General features: G+C 38.9%; 1 protein-coding gene across 1 annotated transcript; it reads right to left on the bottom strand.

Moving 5' to 3' along the window:
- Window positions 1–1,503: 1,503 nt before the first annotated feature.
- Window positions 1,504–20,972, bottom strand: LOC125635326 (albumin-like). Its single transcript, XM_048846890.2, has 15 exons — window positions 20,865–20,972; window positions 19,426–19,486; window positions 18,338–18,470; window positions 17,015–17,229; window positions 16,143–16,275; window positions 14,614–14,711; window positions 12,281–12,410; window positions 10,923–11,137; window positions 10,118–10,250; window positions 8,224–8,321; window positions 7,704–7,842; window positions 6,827–7,050; window positions 4,801–4,933; window positions 3,458–3,521; window positions 1,504–1,682 (listed from the first exon to the last, which is right to left on the bottom strand). The coding sequence occupies exons 1-14, from the start codon at window positions 20,947–20,949 to the stop codon at window positions 3,468–3,470; spliced, it is 1,851 nt and encodes a 616-aa protein (XP_048702847.1). The 5' UTR covers window positions 20,950–20,972; the 3' UTR covers window positions 1,504–1,682; window positions 3,458–3,467.
- Between the last annotated feature and the right edge of the window lie 2,879 nt (window positions 20,973–23,851).

A 23,851-nucleotide genomic window follows, 5' to 3' on the forward strand; every position in this document is an offset into this window, starting at 1 on the left:
ACAGGGAAATGTATGGGCGCATACATGTAGAAATGAGAATCTTCCATCCTTCTGTCCTCTCTGCCTGTTTTTGTGATACTGCTATTTGACCCCACTCCCCTGCCCCCTGTACCACACATATTAGCCCTTATAGTTCCACACTGAAGATCATCCAAATCTGAATAATTCCCTTGTGTGGAGCTGGCAGGATTACCTCTAAAAATAATATCCACTGTGAATGTAGCTTTCCTTTCAGTTTGTGGCTCATTCATGAATGGATCCTGACTTTTGTGAACATATTTGGCATGCACCGAATAGTAGTCTAAATCAACAATTGTCAGCCTAAGGGTGGTCAGCTAACTGTTCACTTAGACCCTTAACTGTTTGCAGCGTGAATTCATCTGCTGAAACTTCTTAAACTCGGAGCAACAAACTGTGACCAGCAAAGAGTGAATAATTTACTTCTGGTACAAACCTTTGGATGAATAATGATTTGTGCTCAAACTCATGGAACTTTCAGGATTCAGCAACACTTTTTCGTGACTACCTTGTGGTTGTATACATAGTCTTAAATACAGACTCACATGAAGCCATGAATAATAGTGACCTGGACTCAAGGCTTTCATTCATGAATCGGCTTTTTACATTTTCAACTAGTTCTGCCTTTGTCTCCGAATATCATCTGACTGAACAGCTCACTGCTCTCCTGGGCATGTCCTCTGCAGTCTAATCAGGTGAAGAACCAGGGCTTCTGAACTTCAGTCAGGGTCAGTTTTACAGGCAGGTAGTATTGCCCATATTACATGTCAGAGCTGAGGGTCTCCAAAGGAGACATCAGCCTGAACCAGATGGGAAAACATGGGACAGTATTAATATGTACTAGAGGTGTTCCAGTAAATGTACTAACCCACAGCTATTTACTAGAACAATGTAACGCTTCAGTGGTTTTCAGTCAAACAGAGTTTTGTGACCTCTGTGCAGTGCAAGAGCACTGATTATGGCGTATGTTTTGAATGAGGCGTCTCTGAACTTAAAACCACATTTGCTGTCTGTGGCTGTGTTTAAGAGAGAAATATATGAGCTGCAAATCCAGATCTTTATCCAAATTTTCCCCAAGTGTAGGAATATTAGGAGCCATCTTTACTGATGTAAAATGTTTGTTTTGTAAAAGGCCAGATTCTGATAGCTTTATTCATGTTAACTAGACTAGAATAGTTAGACTAGAATCATCTGGTGGTCCCTCCTGACCCGAAACTCCTGATATTCTACATATAGCCTCTTTAGTCAATACAACAGTTCAGTTAGTGTTACTGACCAGGGTAAGGGTCTCAATATCTGGCCCAAAGTAATATTACAATCATTCATTATAATGATTGTTACACTAAAATTTTACAAGAGATGGAAAAGAAGGGACAAGGGGGATCCATCTCTAGTATGTAAGTGTTACAATATGAAACCATTTGACTATAGGGTGTTGCAAACTTTTTGTATCACAGAATTAATCAAGAGACTAAGACAATGAGGACTTGTTTACAACTTGTACTTATTGTTAACAGCTGAGAAGTTTCTGAAGAATCTGTGGTTCATAAAACATTCGGTATTTTTTTAAACAGCATTCTAAACCACGTGTCAGTGTCGGGGGGGCAGGAAGCAAAGTACAGGAGAAGTTGCACAGATGAATTTCACCTTTCTCCATTGGTGACCTGGGTAGAAGGAGAAACAAAAAGGATGACTCGGTAAAACTAAAATGTACATCTAAACCACCAATAATTGTATATGACAGACAGGGTGAGTGAGGTAATATTTTATTGGACCAAGTTCTGTTGGTGAGAGAGACAAGCTTTTGAGCTTAGATAGAGCTCTTCTTCTTTTCCCAAATCTGAAGAGCTATGTAAGCTCAAAAGCTTGCCTCTCTCACCAAAGAAGTTGGTCCAATAAAAGATATTTCTTCACCCACCTTGTCTCTCTAATATCCTGGACCAACACGGCTACAACAACACTGCACACAATAATTCTGTCTGTCTGATAACCAAAGGTGACACAATCCATTTGTGAAAGTACATGTGTGGTAGTTAAGAGTTCTGTTCACATCATCTGCTTGGTTTTTTTGTTTTGGTTTTTTTTAAAAAATACAGTTTAAGATTGCAGGATCAGAGCCTCTGTACTCCAAATTATTCACATGCTTAACTTCACACACTATGTGCTTGATTCTGTACCATTCAAGTCAATCAGAGTTTTCCATTAACTTGAATGTGAGCAGGATCTTGCCCTATGAAATCATTTGGGACTGCTCACATCACAAAGTTAAGCATGTGAGTAACTCCTTGTAGGATTGGGACCATAATGCTTCTCAGTGTTGTAAGTCAGACTTCCATTGTCAGCTCAGCATAGGAATGTCCTGAGCACAGCTACATCTGTGCCAGAAGACCAAGTTAAAGCACAGAGCTCCCCAACTCAGTTAGAGCCTTGATCACGTCCACACAAGTTGTATTTGTGTTCTATCTCCAGTCATGGAACAGGGTTAAGCTACAACCCACATTTAGCCATCTTGTAAAGGGATCAGTAGAGAATCATACTGTAACTATATATTCAGTTGGACAGGTCTACCATGTTTCTACAACTCTATGGATCATGTTGCCGTAATATCTGAACACCTTACAAATATTAATTTATCCTTCTAACATCCCAGTGAGGTACTGTAAAAACTTCTCCCATTTTGCAGGTGAAGAACTAAGGTAAGGAGAGACTGTGACCTGCCCTCAATTTAGGAATAAAAACTGGATTTCCAATTCCTAAATCCCAGTTCAGTGCCTTAACCCCCAAACCCATCCAAAACCATCCATTCTCTCTTGCTTTGATCAATATGCAGTCTTGATGATGGTTGTATGGCTATCGCAACTAACCTATCTGGGATGATTTAGAGGTCCAAATACAAGTCAAAATCATGAATGAGATTTACAGTTCATAGTTTGGGTTTTTCAAAAGAGCCTAAGGGAGTTAGGTACCCATCTCCTTAGGTTCCTTTGAAAATCCCAGCCTGATCTTTGCCCTGGTCTAAAAGGTGAAATGTATGAAAATTACTATGAAGGGTTCTTTGTCAGCATGTATCCTTTAGATTAAGAACCCTAGAATTTCAGCAGAATGTTGATTATTCTTCGGATTGGGCTCGCCAAAGTTAGTGAGATGTTCAGTGATGATAAAGGAGTAATTAGGAAACCCCTTCTGAATTTGGGAAGAAAATTTTGGCACATTCTCTGTAAGAGCAAAAACCACATACATAAGGGGCCAGGACCATCTTTTTGTTCTGTGTTTGTACAGAACCCTAGAACAATGGGATACTGGTCAATTAGTAGGCCTCCTAGGCACCATGGTAACACAAATAACAACAAGGGAGATATCTGACATTAAATTATGAGCATATTTGTTCTGAGCAGTTAAATGCACAGAGATCCCAATAGATATATATTGTTGCTGTTACCTGAAATGCTTTAGACTCCGACAATTCCTAAAATGGCTTTAATTTCAGCTATCAGTTTTGGATCCTGGAAAAAGATTACAAATATTTACAAGAGAGAATCAAAGAAAGGAAATTGCATAGTATTTGAGCAGGGAGCTTCTATAAGCTAAATTCTACAGCCTGTGTTACACAGGAGGTTTGACGAGATAATTATAATGGTCCTTGTCCTGAAGGACTGGAAGACCTGTGGCAGTTTGCCTGGGAGAGGCTTGCTGCAAGAGTTCATACTTTATTCTGCAAACTCAAAGTGATAACACGTTTATATAGAAATTTATTTCCAAAAGATTAATATCCTATCTGCCTGTATTATGTCCTTGCATTTTTAATGTACCCACCTATGTGGTATCTGAGTAATGAGAAAAAAATAAAATACGTAATTAGTCTAAAATACCCCAATTCTATATTTCAGTTATACGCTCATATGAACATATTCAATATATGGATGATAATGGAAGTAGCATTAAAGGATAAATCATTATTAAAATTGGATGGGGGACCATTTTAAAGGGAGGGTATGTGTCATGAGAGCCAACTGAGTAATTTAAAATAAGAATATTTGACAAATTTTAATACTTTCTCTGAGTTGTCCGTGAGTCTTAAATTATTTTTCCAATTTCTGTGAATAATTCTTAGTAGGTCGCTCCCAGGTAGCTTTTCCCAAATATTTGATTTTTGAATTTTGAAATTTGAACTGTTTTGACTGGACACAAGTCACGTTGCACACTTCTGTCTCCTGACTGGATAAGCATAAAGCTTAGAACTTGCAGAAATTGCTTTCTGATACTGTTCTCCAATATTTGCTTAAAATTAACAGTCTCTGTGATTGTCTGCCTGAATATTCAGCAAAAGCAAAAATCAAAAGGAGTTGGAGGGCTTAGTCAAAGGAAACTTGTTTAAAAGTTGGAATGAATATCCACAGAACATAATTTGCCCAGCTCTTCCTCTTTCCATGTTATTATTCAGACCTCTCTGCAATTATACAGATGCAGTTTTCATTTGTAATCCTTAAAGCTCCTATTTTGGATATCCTAGAAGAATCTTTAGCACAAAGGGAAAATGTTGGATGCAAGCTCAAGCAGATTTAAACATATCTTTTAGATTAAATAAATCTCTATGCATGCATATACACACACACGTATGTATATATATTGCTGTAGAGTATATCATCTAGGCAAAATTATTGCTTCTTCACACACAGAGCCATTCTAGGTTGCTGAACATTTGATTAAAATGTATATATTGACATTTTCCATGCGTGCCTTTAATCAAGAATATACCCTCAATACATGAAAATAGTGAGATACCTCTACCCCAAAGCATGCCTCGTGTTGTTCAGCTTTGCAGCACTTTTGTACCATGCCAGTAAAATCTGTTAAGATTTTCTTTAGCTGTTCATCTGTTACAGTGGTCTTTAGTTTAATGAGGTTGACAAGCAATCTGACACAAACAAACACAAAATACAGCAAAGTAAAATTAATACTAGTTATTGTGACTTGAGTTACCAATTTGTAATATCACATTTCCCTGATTCCTGTGCAGATCCAGGGCCTGTTGTGGCTTTACAATATGCTCCATATGGGCCTGAGCTGATGTTCAGTGAAGTTTAAGGGAGTTTTTCCATTGATTCCAATGGACTTTGGATCAAGCCTAAGTGCGGAATATAATAAAACTATGCAGAGGAAACTTTAAATAACCACCAGCCCTGCTTCTGCCACTCCACCTACAACTCCAGCCTCATGACACTGTTTGTCCACTGCTCCCACAACCACCTTCATCCCTTTTGCAACATTGCCCCTATGTCTGGAACAGACTTCTTGCACAGATTGGCAAAAAGCCACCATCAAAGTCCCTCTTTAAGACCTAACTCTGCTAGGATAACTATGTGAAACTGGCCAACATAGACCCTTTTTAGTATTCAGAGAAAATAACACCTTACTTAGCATTGCACAGCTATGTATTGGCTCATGCTGAATAACCATGTCCTCTTATTGATGTTATCACTGCCTAAAGTCGTTCTCACATGCTGCTGGATCCTAAAACATAGAAAATTCTTCCTCTTTAAAAAACAAAAAAACTAAGCTATATGATAGGTTTCAGAGTAGCAGCCATGTTAGTCTGTATTCGCAAAAAGAAAAGGAGTACTCGTGGCACTTTAGAGAATAACCAATTTATTTGAGCATAAGCTTTCATGAGCTACAGCTCACTTCATCGGATGCTCAAATAAATTGGTTAGTCTCTAAGGTGCCACAAGTACTCCTTTTCTTTAAGCTATATGAGTTGACCGTGAAGTGAATTAACTGGACTATTGGAAATTATTGCTCAAAGTTTCAGTGCAATGGGTCAGATCCTCAGGTGGGGTATACTGGTATAGTCAGTTGACTTACGCCAACTGAGAATTTGGCCCACTGAATGCCTACAATTGTGAAAATAGTAGCTGCAAAGCCCTGGCTAGGTATAAAATTCATCACGTTAGTAAATGATGATGTGTTGACAACTCGCTGGTAAGACTACCATAGTGCTATTGTAGCAAATGATTCCACACTGTGTATGGAAAATTTTAGAGACAAGGTGTGGGCGAGGTAATATCTTTTATTGGACCAACTTCTGTTGGTGAGAGACAAGCTTTCGAGCCACACAGAGCTCTTCTTTAGGACTGGGAAAGGTACTCCCAGCATCATACAAAATGCATGGTGGAACAGATTGTTTAGAAATGAGCAGTTACAATATGTGCAAGGGACCATTCAAGGTAGAGTGGCCCATTAACACTTAGCAATCATAGGACAAAAAGAGGGGGTTAGCGGGTTACAGATTGTTGTAATCAGCCATAAATCCAGTGTCTCTGTTCAGTCCATAATTTTTAGTGTCTAGCAGAGTAATGAATTGAAGCTCCCAGGCTCGTCTTATGAAGGTGTTGTGCAGGTTTCCTTTGAGGCTGAGGACTGAAGGGTCAGATAAGGAGTGATCGCTTTGTGAAAAGTGTTCACCCACAGGTGATAGTGTGTTTTTTGTGTTTTATCATTTTCCTGTGCAAGTTCATTTTGAGAGCGTAGTGATTGTCTGGTTTCACCCACCTTACGTTTTGCTGTGACTCTGGGAGTACCTTTCCCACACCTGAAGAAGAGCTCTGTGTGGCCCAAAAGCTGGTTTCTCTCACTAATAGAAGTTGGTCCAATAAAAGATACTACCTCACCCACCTTGTCTCTCTAATATCCTGGGACCAACATGGCTACAACTACACTGCATATGGAAAATTATGTTAAACTGTGACTCTCCTTCTCTATCAGAGCTTAATCCTAAAATCTGCTGTGAATTAGCAGACAGACATCTTACGTTAGCTGTTTTATATGCTGTGTTTCAGCAGGAGCAGTGCACAAATCTTCATGGAAGGTGAACAGTTCAGGGGTGAATTGAGGGGGCTTGTAGCTTTCATCAGCTCCCATCTTGGTGAAACATGGTCTCCTGTCAGCATATGAGTCATCACAGCAGTGTGTGACTTTTTCATTTATAGGTGTAGCCTCCTGTCTCATGCACATATCCTGAATCACCACGCTCAGCTGAACAAAGAGGAAGAGCAATAAAACAAGGTTCACAGCACTCTTAGCTTTAATGCTAATAAAAGCAATGCATGTTCCTAATGTTGCAATAGTATAGGCAGGGGTGCTGGCAGCTTTCACTTCTTGTTAAGCAGAGCTCCCATGAAAACAGAATGAAAACATTCAGTCATTCTGGAACTTTTCAGACTTAGACAAGTGATTGTCCTAGACAAAAGTTGCCCTTTCTAAATCATGGTCTCTCCCATTGGGTGCTCTTTGCTAGTTTCACAAGTGGCATCACTTCCTAGCAAGATGAGCCCACTGCCAGATCTAGACCCTTGTTCAGAAATGCCTAAATCTTTAAACTGCTTTCAGATAAAACCTATTTCACATGGTAACCAGCATTTGGGAAGATCATCTCCATTGCAAATGGGGCAGATTTCCACCTATGCATTTGGAAGCCTAACTTTAGGCTTCTATTTAAAAAAAAAGATATTGGCCAATGTCTCCATGAGAGAGCGTACTTTGTACTTCCTCCTTAACAGGATGTTGAACCTTCGAGAACAATATTGCTGCTCTCTCTGCATTTGGGCAGAATACCTAGAGTTGTAAATGTGCAGTACACAGAAAACACATCAAAAAGAAAGCTACAGTAAAGAAAGAAACGTACTCACATGTTCTTCTAAACAAGGTATGTGTCTAGCTTCAGGTTGCTGGCAGCACTTGCTACCAGCGGCTGCCATTTTCTTTGAGATTTCAATCAATGTTTCAGGTGACACTTGAGGCATTTTCCTGGTGTAGCAGCCAAGGATACTGAAATAAAAAATATTCTAGACTGTTCAACTATGAAGAAAATTTTTAAATAAAGCACCTTGATAGGGCTGTTCAATGAAATACAAATATATCGGTCCAAAGCTGAACTAATTTTTTGCATTCTTAGCCGTTGTAACAGAAGCAGCAATGAGTCTACTATTACATACACTATGAAAGCCTACATTCCTGTTCATACCATAACTTCTAAATACTCTTCTTCTTAATTGGAATAATGGCATCGTCTGCACTGCCAGCTGAACAAACGCTAATGGTTAAATTGTACCCTTGTCTTATTCATTTGGGTCTGGAGAATTTCACCTTTATAAAATCCCGAACATTCACTATATAAACATGAAACCACTCCAAAACAAAGAAACATACGCTTTTTGGAAGTCATGTTCTCCCAAGCTCGCAAGGAGATCACAGTTAGTTTTTATTATTTCCTGAGTCTCCTGGATGTGACTCCTGAGTTTCTCTTCCTGCAAGTAAATATAATCATTATTAGAGGCAGGTTATTTATCTAAGGCTCTCATTAGAGCGTACACCCAACTCACAAAGGAACTCCTATCTATCCCATTTAGGCCCTTTCTATTCATAAATATTGTATCATTTCTGAGGTACACCTATGGCCCTCATCACCAGTGTGTCTGAGACCCTTGCAATCATTATTGTATTTGTCCTCACAACACATCTGCGCGGTAGGAAAATATTCTCAATATACAGATGGGGACCTGAGTCACAGACAGCCTAAGTGACTTGCCCAAGGGCATGCACCAAGTCTGTGGCAGACTAGGGAACTGAATGTTATATCCTGAGTCACAGACTACTGCCCTAACCACTCTATCATCCTTCCTCTTGAGAATGACCTTTGACTTGTAGGAACTTGTTCATTATTCAGAATTATTCACTCCTAATGTGAATGTTCATTTAGACAGTATACATCGTATTTCCTCTGTCTATGAACGTTCTTGTGAAAATATTTTTGCTCACACAGACATCTGTGAAAAGTGAACAGAAGGTTCACAAATGCTATAGAAGCAAATAGGTGGGTTTCAAATGGAAAAAAGTGTTTGTGCACCACTTTAGTTTTAGTGCAGTTTTGTCCAGGTTTGCAAAATCATAGCGCCATAGATTTTAAGGATCAAAGAGAATAGTATAACCATTTATTTTGATGTCCTGCCTATCACAAGTATAGAATTTCACCCAGTAATTCCTGCACTGAGTATAATAACTCATGGTTGAACTAGAGCATATTTTAGAAAGACATCCAATCTTGTTTAAAAGTCTCCAAGTAATTAGCAATCTATTACCCAAGGATGTAAATTCTTCCAATAGCTAATTATTCTCACTGCAAAAATTTGCAACTTATTTTCAGTTTTAAATTTGTATAGCTTCATCTTCCAGCAATTGACTCCAGTAGCACTGTAAAAAGAGCTTATGCAAGTTGTCACCTTCTAACAAATCCACTTCCATTCTGTCTAGTTAGAATGTCTCACTGAATGGTAAACTCTTTGGGAGAGAGACTGTTTATATACATTTGTACAAGGCCTAGTACAATGTGTCCCTGATCCCCACTGGGGCCACTGCCATTGCTGCCATTAGTCCTATTAGGTTGGCATAGGATTTTGAAAGTGGATTCAAATCCATCCATTGACGGGGGTGGGAGGGGAGGAAACGCTTTGACTTACTACATACAAGATGTCTGGAGTTTTGTTTTATTTTTGTATCTTTTTATTAAACCAATTTAGTGTTAGTAAAAGTTACAGGGCTTTTAACTTTGGAGATCGTTCAATGGATTAAAAAGAGAACAACAAAATTAAAGGCAACATATTTTGTTCTACTAACATGCCTTAACCCTCAATTTGAGGGACCGTTTCTGGAATCACAGAACTATCCATTCTCCGTGTTCACTGAATCTTTAGCCCCTCTGCAGAAGTTAACATATAAGATGTCTCTATGAGGTTGCTTTTTTGATGTGCATACATGTCCACTAGAACTTAACTTAATGATCTCAGTCATTTTACATGGGCTCGGGGTGCTTTATGGAGTTACTCTAATTCTTCATTCATTCATTCCAGAAAACCATAGGTCTTTGTCATGAATGACAAACACAGAAATGCTATGTCATCTATGCAAATCCCAACTAATCCCCTTTATTAATCCCCAGTAAATCCCTAACCATCAGAATCCTATCGGTCACGATCAACTCATGAGAGTTCATCACCAAAACATTCTAATGTTTTCCTGTTATGTGTGATTGAACAGTAGAACTTACTGCGTGACTGTAACATTCAGAAGCACTCTCTTTTTTGCAGCACTCTTTCAGGATGGATTCGTAGCCCTTAGCAATCCGCAAAAGCATCTGACTAGAGAACTCAGGATGCCTTCTCGAATATTCATAAAGAAATCTGGAACATGAAAACTGCCAACATTAGAGTTTAAGAATGTAGTAGCCTCTAACAAGTAACATGATTACATGCTTGTCATGGGTACAATTTTTTCCAGTTTGGCTACAGTTCTCCTGTGCACAGGTGGTGGAGCAGCAGCCTGACTAATAGAGTACAGTTTTTGGAGCTATAAGAAGAGTCTGTCAACATGGCTGCTGATGGAGAAGCTGTGGCCCAGGAACAAAAAAAACTTTTAAAATTAGATATTACAGATGAAGCACATGGAACTCCTGAATGTAAAGGAATCTCATGCCACTGACAAACTGAAGAGAAGCACTGATGACCTGCAATTTATCTTCAAAAGGATGGTGGTAAATACAATGTGTCGCAAAATGTGGGAATTACAATAGAGGAAAATGGATAGAATTTCAAGATGCCATAAGCGATAGGTCAGCCACTCAAAGAACCAGACAAAGGAATCTCTCCATTATATACTTGGTTACAATACTCTGCAGGACAGATCCTCAGGTGGTGTAAAATGACAGTTCAGAGACGTCACCAGCAGGACATCTGGCCCTTTATATTTTAGTCATTTCAAATAAATCTACTTCTGGCCTATCAGTCCCTCTGTGTACATACAAACGTAATGAGCTAAGGCTAGACACAAGAACATGTGACATTTGCTATACGTACTCTGCCATGAAGACATCTTGCCCTGCAGTAAAGGGTTTGCACACCTCCTTGTCTTCTATGTACTTCTTAGCTAGCAAGGGCAAGCCTTCAGGTGTGTCATCAAACTGTGCCCTAACAACACACTCACTTCGTTCCACCACTGGCTTCTCACAACAATCTTTTATTTTACTGGAGAAGATGTCTTGTTTAGAGCAGATATAGTTCACAACCTCTGCCTGCAAAAGGAATGATACTGTGTCAGTTAAAAGGCCTTTATAAGCAACTACTTATTTTTAGTTTCCCAGTTGCTTTTCTTTTTCCAGTTTTGAGGCCAAAGTCAGAGCTGAGCTTGCCAATTTGTTAAGGAAATGGGAGACTCACTAGAGAGGGGAAACAGTTTTTTCAGGAGGCTACACCAGAAACTCCATTAGGCTGCTTTCTGCCTAGTGAAGAGCAGCCAGAGCTAATGGAGTTCCAGCTGTAGACACTGCTGTCTGCTGAAACATGGTTGGAGCCATGGCAACCCTGGGCCAGCATGGGGTGGTGATGTCCCTTCCTTTGTCATTAGAAAGCTAGAGGGGGTGAACAGTCAGGAGAGTTTGTGCCCACTAGAGCACATGCCTCTCCAGTACCCAGAATAGAACCCGAGATCTCTGAGTCTCCCTGTTCCTCCGCTGTCAGCAACTATCAATGAAACCCACTGGCAAAGTGTCCCATCCCCCAAACTGATTAATGATCTACTACTACTACTATCAGGTTTCAGAGGAACAGCCGTGTTAGTCTGTATTCGCAAAAAGAAAAGGAGTACTTGTGGCACCTTAGAGACTAACCAATTTATTTGAGCATGAGCTTTCGTGAGCTACAGCTCACTTCATCAGATGTTTTTACTACTATCAGTTACTTCATCAGATGTTTTTACTACTATCAGTTACTTCATCAGATCTTTTTACTACTATCAGTTACTCCATAAATTCAAGTGGCAGAGGTCTTTGTGGTGAATGGAAAAGTTCCGAATCCAACATGACAAACTATGTTTAAAAAATATTAACATGGAAAAAATAGTATAGTAAGTGTCACATAATTAAAGACTGTATTATAATACATATACACAAGCAGGCAAAATTAAGGTGGCACAGGCAAATTTATTCCTGGCATTTCCTAACTTTTTTGAATGTTTGACTTTGCAACCTTACTGTTCTTTTAATGTAACAGATCCAGAGTTGGTGTAAATTGGCCCAATTTACACTAGCTGAGGATCCAGCTCTGACTTTTTAAGGTGCCAACCAGCGAAGAGTGTATAGGTGTATCGTTGTAAGGGAACAGGCAGTGTCCTGATTTTTTCAAATATGTCAATATGAAGCAAAAGCAATGTAACTTACCCTGTCATCTGTACATTCGATCATGTCACCAGCACAACACTCCACATAGACATGTACGATATCCTTTACAATTTTGGAAATCTCTGAAAATGAAGCCTTAGGATATTTTTGGCTAATTAAAGCAAGAGTACTAAAAAGGGGAAAAATCAGAAAAATGTCTGATTTAAAGCTCTGTATTGAAAATGAAACTTGCAAGTCATTACAATTTAGGTTACTCTAAATCATGATGGATTGGTTTAAATAAAGCAATTTTAAATCATTTATTTTAATCATGACTTAAATCAGCAAACAGAAGAGCTTGAATTAAATCAGTGATTTTCATTTTGTTTTGTATTTGTACTTTTTTAGGGTTTCCACTCTACCCCTAAAGAAAGTCTCATTGGCTGGTAATCATTAAAACATGTTGATTTGTAACCAAATATAGCATTTACACTAAACTTGGTCATCTTCTGACTAACTAGGAGGACACACTTTATCTATACACATTTATTTAAGCAATTATATAGCTAAATGTACATTTAATCAGAAACTTAATTTTCACATTTTTGATTGTTAACAAATGGTGAATGATGCATTTCTTATTTACAAGAAGCTGATTAATTTTGTACTTGTGATTTGTGTCAAGCTCTATTTGGGTGCAAATTCAAATTCAGTTAAATACACAAAAACAGCATTTTACCTTGTTTTTTAGTTAAATAAAACTAATGATTTTAGAACTAGTATATCTCATTCTCTCACACCTCATTTCTGTTCATAGATTGGAAGAGGAAAACAAGCTTTTCTGCTGTTTGTTTGTTTTTGTTTTTTAACTCCCATTGGCTTCTTAACTTTAAATGACTAGTCAGTGAACTGAACTGAAAACAATATTCTCACTGCACCCATAGAAGAGGATTCTGCTGTAATTTCTTAATTAAGTTTTTCAACAAACTGGTTCCAGGGTCTTATATAGTAACTACTACCAGGTGAGTGGCTTGACTTTCTTAATATCTTGGCAGCAGCCATGTACTGTTTCATATATATTTTATTTAATCTAAATGTTTTAATAGATTATAATACATTTAGGCTTTAACATAAGATGCCATAATTTCAAATTTAATTTTAAATAGGATTATTTTTAAAAACTTGTATTTAATTTAAATGAAATACAACTTATTTTTTAATCACTGAATTGTATCCACCCTGCTTTAAATTACGCAGGGTTAGGGGAAATATTTCATCACTGGGAGTCTTTAAATTGGTTCCGTGTGTGTGGCTCTTCTAAAACAAATGCACTAGTTCAACTTCAAAGTACTGGGCTACTTGCAGGAATCACTGGGTGTAATCTGTCTCTTCTGTTATGCGGAAAGTTAGACTAGATCATTAGACGGACCCTCTACTGACCTTAAAATCTATAAATCTGAAACTGAACTACAATTCTGCTGGGGACGGGGCTCCCTTCTGTCTTCTGGAACAGGCTCCGGATTCAGGGACTAGCAGAGGAGGGGGGTTGTGGAGCTATAGCTCCCCCCACCCCCCCAGTACTGCCCAGCTCCAGCTTCTGGCCTCCAACCTGGGCAGGGCCTCTGGCGGGGGGAGGTGGAGTTACCATTTACCTAAGGAGGAGCAGGGGATTGGATGACGGAGAGGGGCAGGGCCTCAAGGGGAGGTGCAGCCCCTCCAATTTCCTGTCTAGCCCACCTCAGCCATCCACACACCCTCCCCCAAAAGAGGTTGGTGCTGTCCCTGTCCGGATTGATTGATTGATTTTTGTCATTTACAAAAGTGCCCATCACCAAAATCTCCAAGCTATATATATATATATATATATATATATATATATATATTGAAGAAAGGTAGATTAAGAACATCAGAGTCTCTGATTCTGAGGTAAGTGACACCATCCTATGCAACTCCATAGCTGAGCGAACAGTTTGGCAAAATGAATTCTAGAGATGGTTACATCTGCCTTTAGCCCATGTGGCTAGCCTTTCACTAACATTCACCATTAACGTAAAAAATATCATTCTTCCTTAGTGTGTGTCAATATACTAAAACTAATCCACAATTCTATTAGACATTGAAATCAATGGGAGCTTAGCAGAAGCACAGTAGGAATTGGCCCATAACTGGGAAAACGCTTCCCTGGCCTAATCTTTACACTGGATTTCAGAATGGCTGTCAGTGCTAGTTGTTCCTTCTGCAAAAAGCACCTCCACATGTATTAGAAGAAGGAGCATCAAACTCAGCACATGCAAACAAGTTACTGATTTGTTTCGGATGCTTTTCTCTGATGTGTCTTCAGGTCTTATGACAACCACTCGATTTTTATTCTAAAGTAGGGGTCAGAGACTTACTTTGCCTGGAAAGTTCTTTCTCCGAACTTCTTCAGGATTCCACAGGTGTAGGTGTACTTCTTGCTCAGAAGTAGGACTCTTTCCTTTATCAAAGAAAGCTAGAGTAATAACAAGCACATTGTTAAACGAAATGATCACATTTCATGGATTAGAAAAGAAAAGGCTGGCAGCGCCAGTTTAGAAACACAAAGGGCTCTTTCCTGATTAACTAAAAGTCCAAGCAAACCTAGAGTTCATTAGGCAATCCTTAGCTCCAACCCTTTATTTTGTGTGTGGGTGTATTGTGCACCCAAATTCTACTACTCGCCTCCTGTGTAAGAAGCACCTTGCTCTGCAAATAGCTCAGTTGATTTGAATGGGACTACACAGCCCTATGCTCGTAGGACTGTATGCTACTCTCTGTGCCACCTACCTGACCCACCACATTGAAATAACTGGGAGTGAATAATCACTGGGTCTGAGTATTAGTAAAGGCAGAATTTAGCCCATAGCATTCTAAAGTAGGTTAATGGCTAGATCGTAACTTCCCCATAAACGTATGTCAAGGGAGATACTCTGCTACAGATCCATACTGGTACCAAATCATGAGAGTGCATGCAGTTGAAAAGAAAGCAGAACCAAAGCTGTTAATGTTTCATGTCCTATCTGCTCAGGGCAGGAAGTACAGTGACGGCTTACCCCTGCATGCCTGGACCTAAGGTGTGTCTTACTCCCCCTTGCTCTCCTGTACTGCATGCTGCTCCATCACAGTCTAGACCCAGGCAATAAGCATGTGATTTTTTTCCTAAGGAATGTATATTGCCCATATTTAGTACAGCTGAGCAATAATGATCACGGATTGACAGAATGGGTTGGGAAAGGGATGAAAATCTTGCAAAATTTTTGATGGTAAAAATATATACTCGTATCATGAAATTTCAAAATGTGAAATTTTTCAACCCTCTGTCTGTAACATACTGATTCGTTCATGAGCAGATAGTTTTCTGTGAGAGGTCAGGTAGTATTTATTCAGACGAAGATCAGTTTTCACACACAAACATGCAAAAATGTGATTTCCTTCCCCCCGTCCCCCACCACACACACACACACACACATACACACACATTTTGCTGCATGAAGCCACCCACTTTATGAAAATTTCACAAAAAGCAAACTTTCCAGGCAATTAGATGACCTGGAACATAACTATAACTATTTTCATATAATTTTTATCAATATTTCCCCTGCCATTTTCACACACCACTACATTCAATGCCAGTAATCTGTCATTTGTGTGCATTGCTTTAAAAAAAACAGATTAGTGTATACAGATACGAGGGGGGAGAGAGGCAGATTTTAATTTCAAAATTCCTAGAGATTATTGTAAAAAAATTGACAGAACAAAATTATTTGAAAAATGTTATTAAACAAGATTTGCTTGTGTCCCCTTAAGGTTAAAATTGTTCAATAAACAGAAGTACAGTTAAGAGCAGAAGGAAACTTTTTAATAGTTAGCAATATTTGGTTTTTCACACTGAAAATCTGAATACCTTTCCATCCAAGCAAATGCTAATGGTGGCCTCTTTGCAACAGTGTTCAATTGCATGCTCAACGTCAACAGCCAGAGCAAGGATTGTGGGGGCATAAAGAAATGGGTGCCGTCTTGAGACCTCATAAATGTGACTGAAAAGAAAATGCAAAACAATGTGTGTTACAACCAGCAACAAATAGCCTCTAGTCTATAGAAAGCTTTTATTAAACAATTCTATACTAAAACAAACCAGTTCTAGCTCTGGTAACTACCAATGATACATGCCCAGTTCTCAGCTGTATTGCAGATTTTTGTGTGAACTCCTTACATTTTCAGCTGCTCAGATTTTTGTTAACATTCTTTATTCGTTTATTTATTTGGGGGAGCAAAACTTGCAAAATTCCCTGATTTTTTTTAAAGGGAAATAAACAAAAAAATCCCTTTTAAAGAGGTTTTTGGGGAGAGCAGACTGCAGCTTTTTTCTCTCTCTTTTTAACATTTCCCTGTCTCTCTTCAGTAACAAAATGAGAAGAGGAACAAGGGGAGGGGGGGTGGAAGAGAAATCCAAAAACCAGAAATGAAGGGGGGAAAGGTTTGCCAAAAAGCAAGATTTCAAAGAAAATTCTCAAATGAAAAAATTCAATCCAGTCTAGCAACTACATTCAGTGAAAATTTTCATTAAAATTTCTAATTTTGACCAGCTGTATATTCTAAAAACTGCATAAGTGACCTAGTCGAGTGTTCACAATGTGTGTGTGCAGCGGTTTCCGCACACACACAGAGGCAGTTTTTCTAAAATGTGCTCCTGTGTGGCAGGATAGCACAGGCAGCATGGTGAACACTGCTTTTCTCCACGACTAAAAATATATAATATAAAATCAATGTTCTTACTGTGCCATAAACGACTCTTTGTTTTCTTGGAATGTCTTGCACATTACTTCAGGCTCAGGTCTTTGATATGGAGGAAGGAACCCTGGAGAAGAATGTTTGAATGACAGGAAACACTGATTTCTTTCAGGGTCAGCTTTGCTACAGCAGTTGGCCATTTCGCCATATGCTTGACCAAGCATCTCTATTTTGCAGATTTCATCCAGGACAATAGTAGGCTATAGGGGAAAATACATTGACTAGGGTCAGAGTTAAGGTTGTTCATGGAATGTCTGATGTAAATTTTCAGTCATCTAGATTTTTATAAAATACATCTAATCTGAAAAGAATTAGAATTCATGAGCCAGAATCTCACCTGGTGTACATTGACACAGCTCCATTGACTTAATTAGAGTTTTGCCAATTGAGATCACCTGAAAATCTGGTCCTATATTTATATTACTTTAATTTACCATTTTAATGCTTTATTATTGGGATGGATTCACTGGAGGTTTGACTTAGTAGGCTCTAGAACAAATCCTGGTCACCTTATGCAGTTAGCCTCACTGAAGTCAATGAGCATATGTGGGTGAATTTGGGAAGCAGTTGTTATTCCTATAGTTAAATATTAATTTGGGCAGCCTTTGAGATGAAGCCATAGGATTCCTGTTAGTTGAATTACCAGTTAGAATGAGCTAGAATACAGTTCCAAACTGGCACATTAACTATAGTGCTGCCTCTGAGCATATGTTAATGTGGCTGAGCCCAAGTTGCAAATTTCAGGTCTGGTTCCAAATTTCAAAGCATTCAGAATTCAGGTGTTTTCAAATTGTGATTGACTAGACTGGGCAAGCATCTGTGGAAATTTAATGCACTCAGGCTAAACATTTTCAAAAGTGCCTAAGGGCTAGATTTTCAAAGTTATTTAGGTACCTGAAGATGCATAGATGCTTAGGTGCCTACTACTGGGATTTTCTAAAATGCCTAAGTAAGCTAAATACCTATATGCATTTTAGACACCTAAGCATCTTTGAAAATCTGAGCAAAGACTTAAGACCCCGCATCCCATTGAAAATGAATGGAACATAGGCTCGTAAGTCATTTAGATGCTTTTGGAAATCCCACTCTCAAAATGTAAGAGAATCAAGCACCATGTTTCAGAATATATATACAATGGAGAGTAGCTCGCTAGCAGTATCAAAACCTGAGAGTCTTAATGTTTTGTGATGAAATACCAATAAGTGATTTTGGTTCAGTATTAAAGATTGCTACTGAGTGCTTTATCATAATGCTGTATTTGCAGTGTAAACAGAGAAGAATCACAATAACAATGGACTCTTTGCCTACCACTGGTTTCAAACACTCCGGGTCCTGCTCATTGGCAACACACTTGTGTGCAAGATCCATGACATCCTTCACCTGTTTAGCTATCTCTTCATAAGGGCACTTGTAGAGATACTGGGCAAATGTGATCAGGGCACTGAAACACAAAGCATATTTGTAAAGATGTAGATAAGGGGGGGGAAATAACTTCCCTGAAGTGCTAGTCTTCTTCTGGATTCAGAGACTTTGCTGGTATCTTTGGTAACCAGACAGAGAACCACTGAGTGAAAGAGGCAGGCAAGAAGTTTGCTGTAGGCTCAACAAAATTAGTGAGGGCCAGATGTTCCAGGGGCCTCAGTACCAGTGTACACAAACTTGTATGCACTATCGTGCAAATGGCTGAGAGCAAAAATTGTGCATTCAAATGTCAAACAGATGCCTAAACTGAGAAACCACATAATCATATTTCCACAATCAGTATCCTTCCTTGTCCATTCCTCTTCCTAGTGTATGGTTTATCTTAACACTTCTCTAGCAAGACCATGACATAGACTATAAGTGCCTCAGACCATGGACTTTTCTTCTGTGTGTTTCCTGGAACTTGTACCCAGCACACCTGTAGGTGCTATAAGTTAATTATTATTGTCATTGTTGAATAATGAGATCTTCTGTTATCTCCATCATGCCTAAAAACCACATAGGTCAAGCTGACTTGTCTCAAATAAACATCCGTTTGATCTATAAATGTGACTCCTTCAGTCATCCAGAGGGAATCACACTACCACACTACTCTTAGGCCCTAGCGGGTCACTGAGGGACTCTGACTAAATCTTGCAAGGAGCAATGTATTGTGTTGCCACAAGGCCAGACAATGATACTGTCACTCACCCCTGAGCATCAACCAAATGTAGGATTGTGACTGCTTCAGCAAGCAAGTTTTATCCATATATTATCTAACTGGACATTTAGAAGGCTAAAATTTCTGTCACATTCTTTGTTTATATGTCTCGTGTATTCTATTGATTCATCTTGATGGGGTTTTTTGGCCAACTAAAAATGTAAAATGATGAGGATGATTATCACTACAGAACATAACTCGAATGGTCACTTACGCTCCTTTAAAAGTATCTTCTTTTAAATCGTTGAAACGGTGGACAATCTCACTCTTGTGTTCTGAGTGGAAAAAGAAAAGAGAACAATGAGGATCATTTTTTACATTAGCTATGTATAGAATCATGCCCCTATAGCGAATATATTCTGGGCATTTGGGGTGGGATTTTCAAACATGTTCACCATTAACCTAACTCTTGAACTCTGGCAATTTTCCCACTGATTTCAGTGGGATCGGAGAAAGGCCAATGCTGAGCACTTTAGAAATCCCACCACTTGCTAACCTGCATTTCTGCTAACCCTGTATTCTCCCTCTCTCTAATCTCATCTCATCTGGCCCACCTATTCCACTTGCCATTGGCTACCCTGGCCTCTTACATGTGCTAATCTATCCTAAGTAAAATATTCCCACCACTGGCATTTTTCTGATTTAGTGTTTAACTGCATAAGTATGTTCCTATTTCAAGTATAGGAAATAACTACCATGAGTATGTCTACACTTCAGTATAGACACTACCTGTGCCGACAGACTGGGTTCTCTCATTTGCATAGATAATCCACCTCCCCAAGAGGTGATAGCTCAGTCAACAGAAGAATTTTTCCATTGACCTAGCACTGTCTACACAGCGACTTAGACTGGAATAACTCTGCCACTCAGGGATGTGGATTTTTCACACCCCTGAGAGACATAGTTATGCCAACCTAATTTTCTGGTGTAGACCAGGCCTATAACTATTGGCAAGTGTGGACTTTCAATGACAACCATTGTACTATTCAAACTGGAGATGAGATGAGGATGATACATTTTGGTTTGGGGATCTGTTGGAAGAGTTTTTATTTTGCAAACTCAAAATTAAAGCCAGGTTGGGTTGGATTCTTGTTCCACTGTATGCAAATCACCATTGTCCTCAGTGAGTGGAAGTGTCATATAAAAGATTTCAGTTTGGCCTATCTGCAGTGAATGTAGCTTTTGATTATACAGCATTGTTCATTCCAAGGCTCTTTGCAAGGTGTGTGCATAAAGCAATCATTCATCTACCACTGTACTTCATACACCTCTGGGGTGGAACTTGGCAGCCATTCTGCCCTAATAACACTACTTGGTGATTTTTTTGAAGCAGTGAAGAACAATTACGCTAACTGAAAGTAAAAGAGAGACTTTCACTAGATAAAACGTAATTACTACAGGTGTTATCTGGAAGGATATTGCTTCAGGCCTACCTAAGATTATGGGATTTCTACATTCCTTTTTGGGGTGTGATTCTAAGCCTCCTGAAGTAAGTGGTAATTGTTTCATTAATTTCCATTGACTTTGGATCATGCCTTTAAAGTTCAGTTATGAAATGGCAAAATTAACTTCAACCAGTCACCAAAACAATTATAAAATACAAGGTTTGCAAAGACAACATGAAAGCAAGTAGCTAATATAGATCTTTCTTACCTGCATCTCTAGCAGATCTTTTCAGATCTCTGGATATACCAAAACTGAAGAGTAAAGTAAAAGAAATAAATGCTAGCCACTTCATGGTTGCAGCTTATTTTTTGGGGATGAATTATTCAGGAATAGTAGAAAGACTGATGGAAAGAGCATTGATTAATATACTCTTCTCAGGCGATGTCTGTAAAAGATTAACCATACACTAGACACTATCCATTTGGCCTGAAGATTACAAAATGGGAAATATCCTTGCCAAAAATGAATTTGATAAAATTATTTGCTTATGAAGTTTGTTACCTGGAACTTTTTGTTTTGAAGACCTGGTAAATTCATTAGCTTTCCAACACCCAGACAGAAAAAGATTTGTGTAAATTACCTTCTCAAATGACATAAAAGGGATTCAAGGGATCTTATTAATGTATCATTTAGCCTAATCCCATAAACATGCATATTCGTAGCAAATATTTATACAAAAGTGATCTGGATTAATGGTGTGCAGATAATGGTTTGGCTAGCTAGGAATATTAAGTTCAGGAATTAATCTGTAATTGCAGCTATCTAATAAACTATTTTGAAATTATTTTTTTTTATAAAAGATGAGATACCAGACTCATCAGGAAGCACAGATGCTTTGCACTGCTCCAATGGCAGACATACACTGGACACTTAAGATGTATTTATGGTTGCTTTGCATGATTAGAGTAGCAGAAAGACGTCAGAGCTGCTGGTGAATCTGATTCTCTATTTGGCTAAAGAAAAATATCACAAGTTGATGTGACACATTGATTGATTGATACATTGATTCCACATTTAATTGGCCCCAGAATTCTCAGAAAAACAAAAACTAAAGATGTGGAATGACATATCCTGTGCTTGTGTTCAGATTCCAGGACACTTATGGAAACAAAGATGAAACTGAACCTTAGAATGTACATGTCCCAAGGGAGAAAGAGCCCCATTTCAGACAATGTATCTCTGTTGTCTAGAAGATGGGATTGACCCTTCCCCATTGTGTAGGACCAAATAGCAGCCCACAACTTCTGGGAGATGACCTGAGGTAACATCCACGAGGAAAGCTGGTCAAATAGTAAAAGATGTGAGTTGTGCAGTTTTGATGTGAGTTTGAGTTCTACATTTCATGGGTTTGAGTTATTCCTGATGATCTGAACAACTGGCAGAGAGTTGTGAAAATGTTTGCAAGTCACTAGTTTTAACACACATCAAAAAATGATTCATCCCAGGAGTGCTTTATTTCTTATTCACAATTCTCCCATTTTAAAAAATGTCATTCCACTAGTCAGAGAGATTTGGGGCCCAACCATGCAATAGGAATGATGAACAGTGATCGGTTTGCAAAGAGTTTTATGACTGACTGACGCATAGGCTGAAAAATATTTGTCCAAACTATTCAGTGAGTATTTTTGAATAAGAGAGCTAGACTGTCAGATGGTGTAAATTAGCAAAGCTCCACGGTGGGGAATGCAGTGATTTGCACCAGCTGAGGATTTGGCCCATAGTTATTTTAAAATAGGGATCAGTTTATGAATGGAGAAAGGGGATGACCTCATAACAAATATTATCCACAATGAATAATGCAACCATTCATAGCCCGATTACATAACTGACTTTCTACTGGACCTCTCAACCTCTTTGTTAATCACCCTTTAACTTTCCTCCAGTGAAGTGGTAGTCTGACCTAGAGTGGGCAACCCTTTGATTTTGGCTGGGAGGAATGAAATAAGGCACTGGTGGAAACAGCCTTAAGCATACGCAAAGTAGAAAAAGTAGGAGAGTAGCACACATCATGGATAGGCTTGAAAGAATTAGATTTTGATCAGTAAATGTTGATAAACGTCGACTTCACTGTACAGACACAGCTGACAAAATATGTCCCTCAATAATGATTTAAACTTTCAGATAGGCAAAGGAAGAAAAATTCTCCTTGAAAACTTATTAGAGTTTGATTTATTAAGGCTGTTTACTTTGTATATTTTGACAATTTGTCTTTTAACAATTATGAAGATATAACTTTTTAAGACAACTGTCATTAAATAATGATTGACTGACACCCCCTATTGTCTGACACCTCCCGCCCCCAAAGTCTCCTGCAACTGTGAACATTTAAATCAATAAAAATAAAATGCTGAAAAATAAACATTGAAATTATATAAAAAAAGAAAAGGAGGACTTGTGGCACTTTAGAGACTAACCAATTTATTTGAGCATAAGCTTTCGTGAGCTACAGCTCACTTCATCGGATGCATTCAGTGAAGTGAGCTGTAGCTCACAGAAAACTTATGCTCAAATACACTGGTTAGTCTCTAAGGTGCCACAAGTCCTCCTTTTCTTTTTGCGAATACAGACTAACGCGGCTGCTACTCTGAAACCTGTCATTATATAAAAAAAGTAATTCTGCCAAACCTAGTCACGGATAAATTTAGTGCTTTCTCTTCAGGATTAACATGATGACTGTGCTAAATGCCCATTTGTCAAATGTTCCATATTTGTACAGAAAAGGTAGGAGCTAAAACAGCCAAGCTACAAGCTCTGTGTAATTCTAATGAATATGATCAGCCTATCAATACATCTTCTCCAGCCTCAATCCCAGTCTGTATGCTTTCCTCTCTCATCCCAAAATGGGACTCTGAGCTATCCCTCCTGCTGGGAGTTTTTAACCCCTTAATCTACCCCCACTATCCAAGTCCCTCCTATGATGGGATGTACCAGGGCTTTTCTGCCCCCTGCTGGCGGCATCACCACCCTGACACACGCACATGGAGTGGGAACATCACCTGGGAAATAGGGGCAGCAAGTTTAGGTCTCCAGGCACTGCCTAGAGAACCACTCAGGCCCTGGTACTGGTGGAACCAACAAGACTTAGTCCTCCAACAGCTGGGAGGAGACCCAGCAGGTGAAATAAGAATGCTTGCCTTTTTATTATGAAGTGCTGGGTGGAGCTGGACCAGAACAGAGTTGCTCCCCAGTGCTAA

The sequence above is a fragment of the Caretta caretta genome, chromosome 4, assembly GCF_965140235.1.
Source record: "Caretta caretta isolate rCarCar2 chromosome 4, rCarCar1.hap1, whole genome shotgun sequence".
In the NCBI taxonomy this organism is placed as follows: Eukaryota; Metazoa; Chordata; order Testudines; family Cheloniidae; genus Caretta; species Caretta caretta.

Excerpts from the sequence above, each read along its gene's own strand:
- LOC125635326 (XM_048846890.2), bottom strand. The coding sequence starts at position 20,949 with ATGAAGTGGCTAGCATTTATTTCTTTTACTTTACTCTTCAGTTTTGGT. Across the intron at positions 18,471-19,425 it reads GAAGATACTTTTAAAGGAGC|TGCCCTGATCACATTTGCCC; the intron begins GTAAGTGACCAT and ends TTTGTGTTTCAG. Across the intron at positions 10,251-10,922 it reads CAAGATGTCTTCATGGCAGA|ATTTCTTTATGAATATTCGA; the intron begins GTACGTATAGCA and ends TTCATGTTCCAG.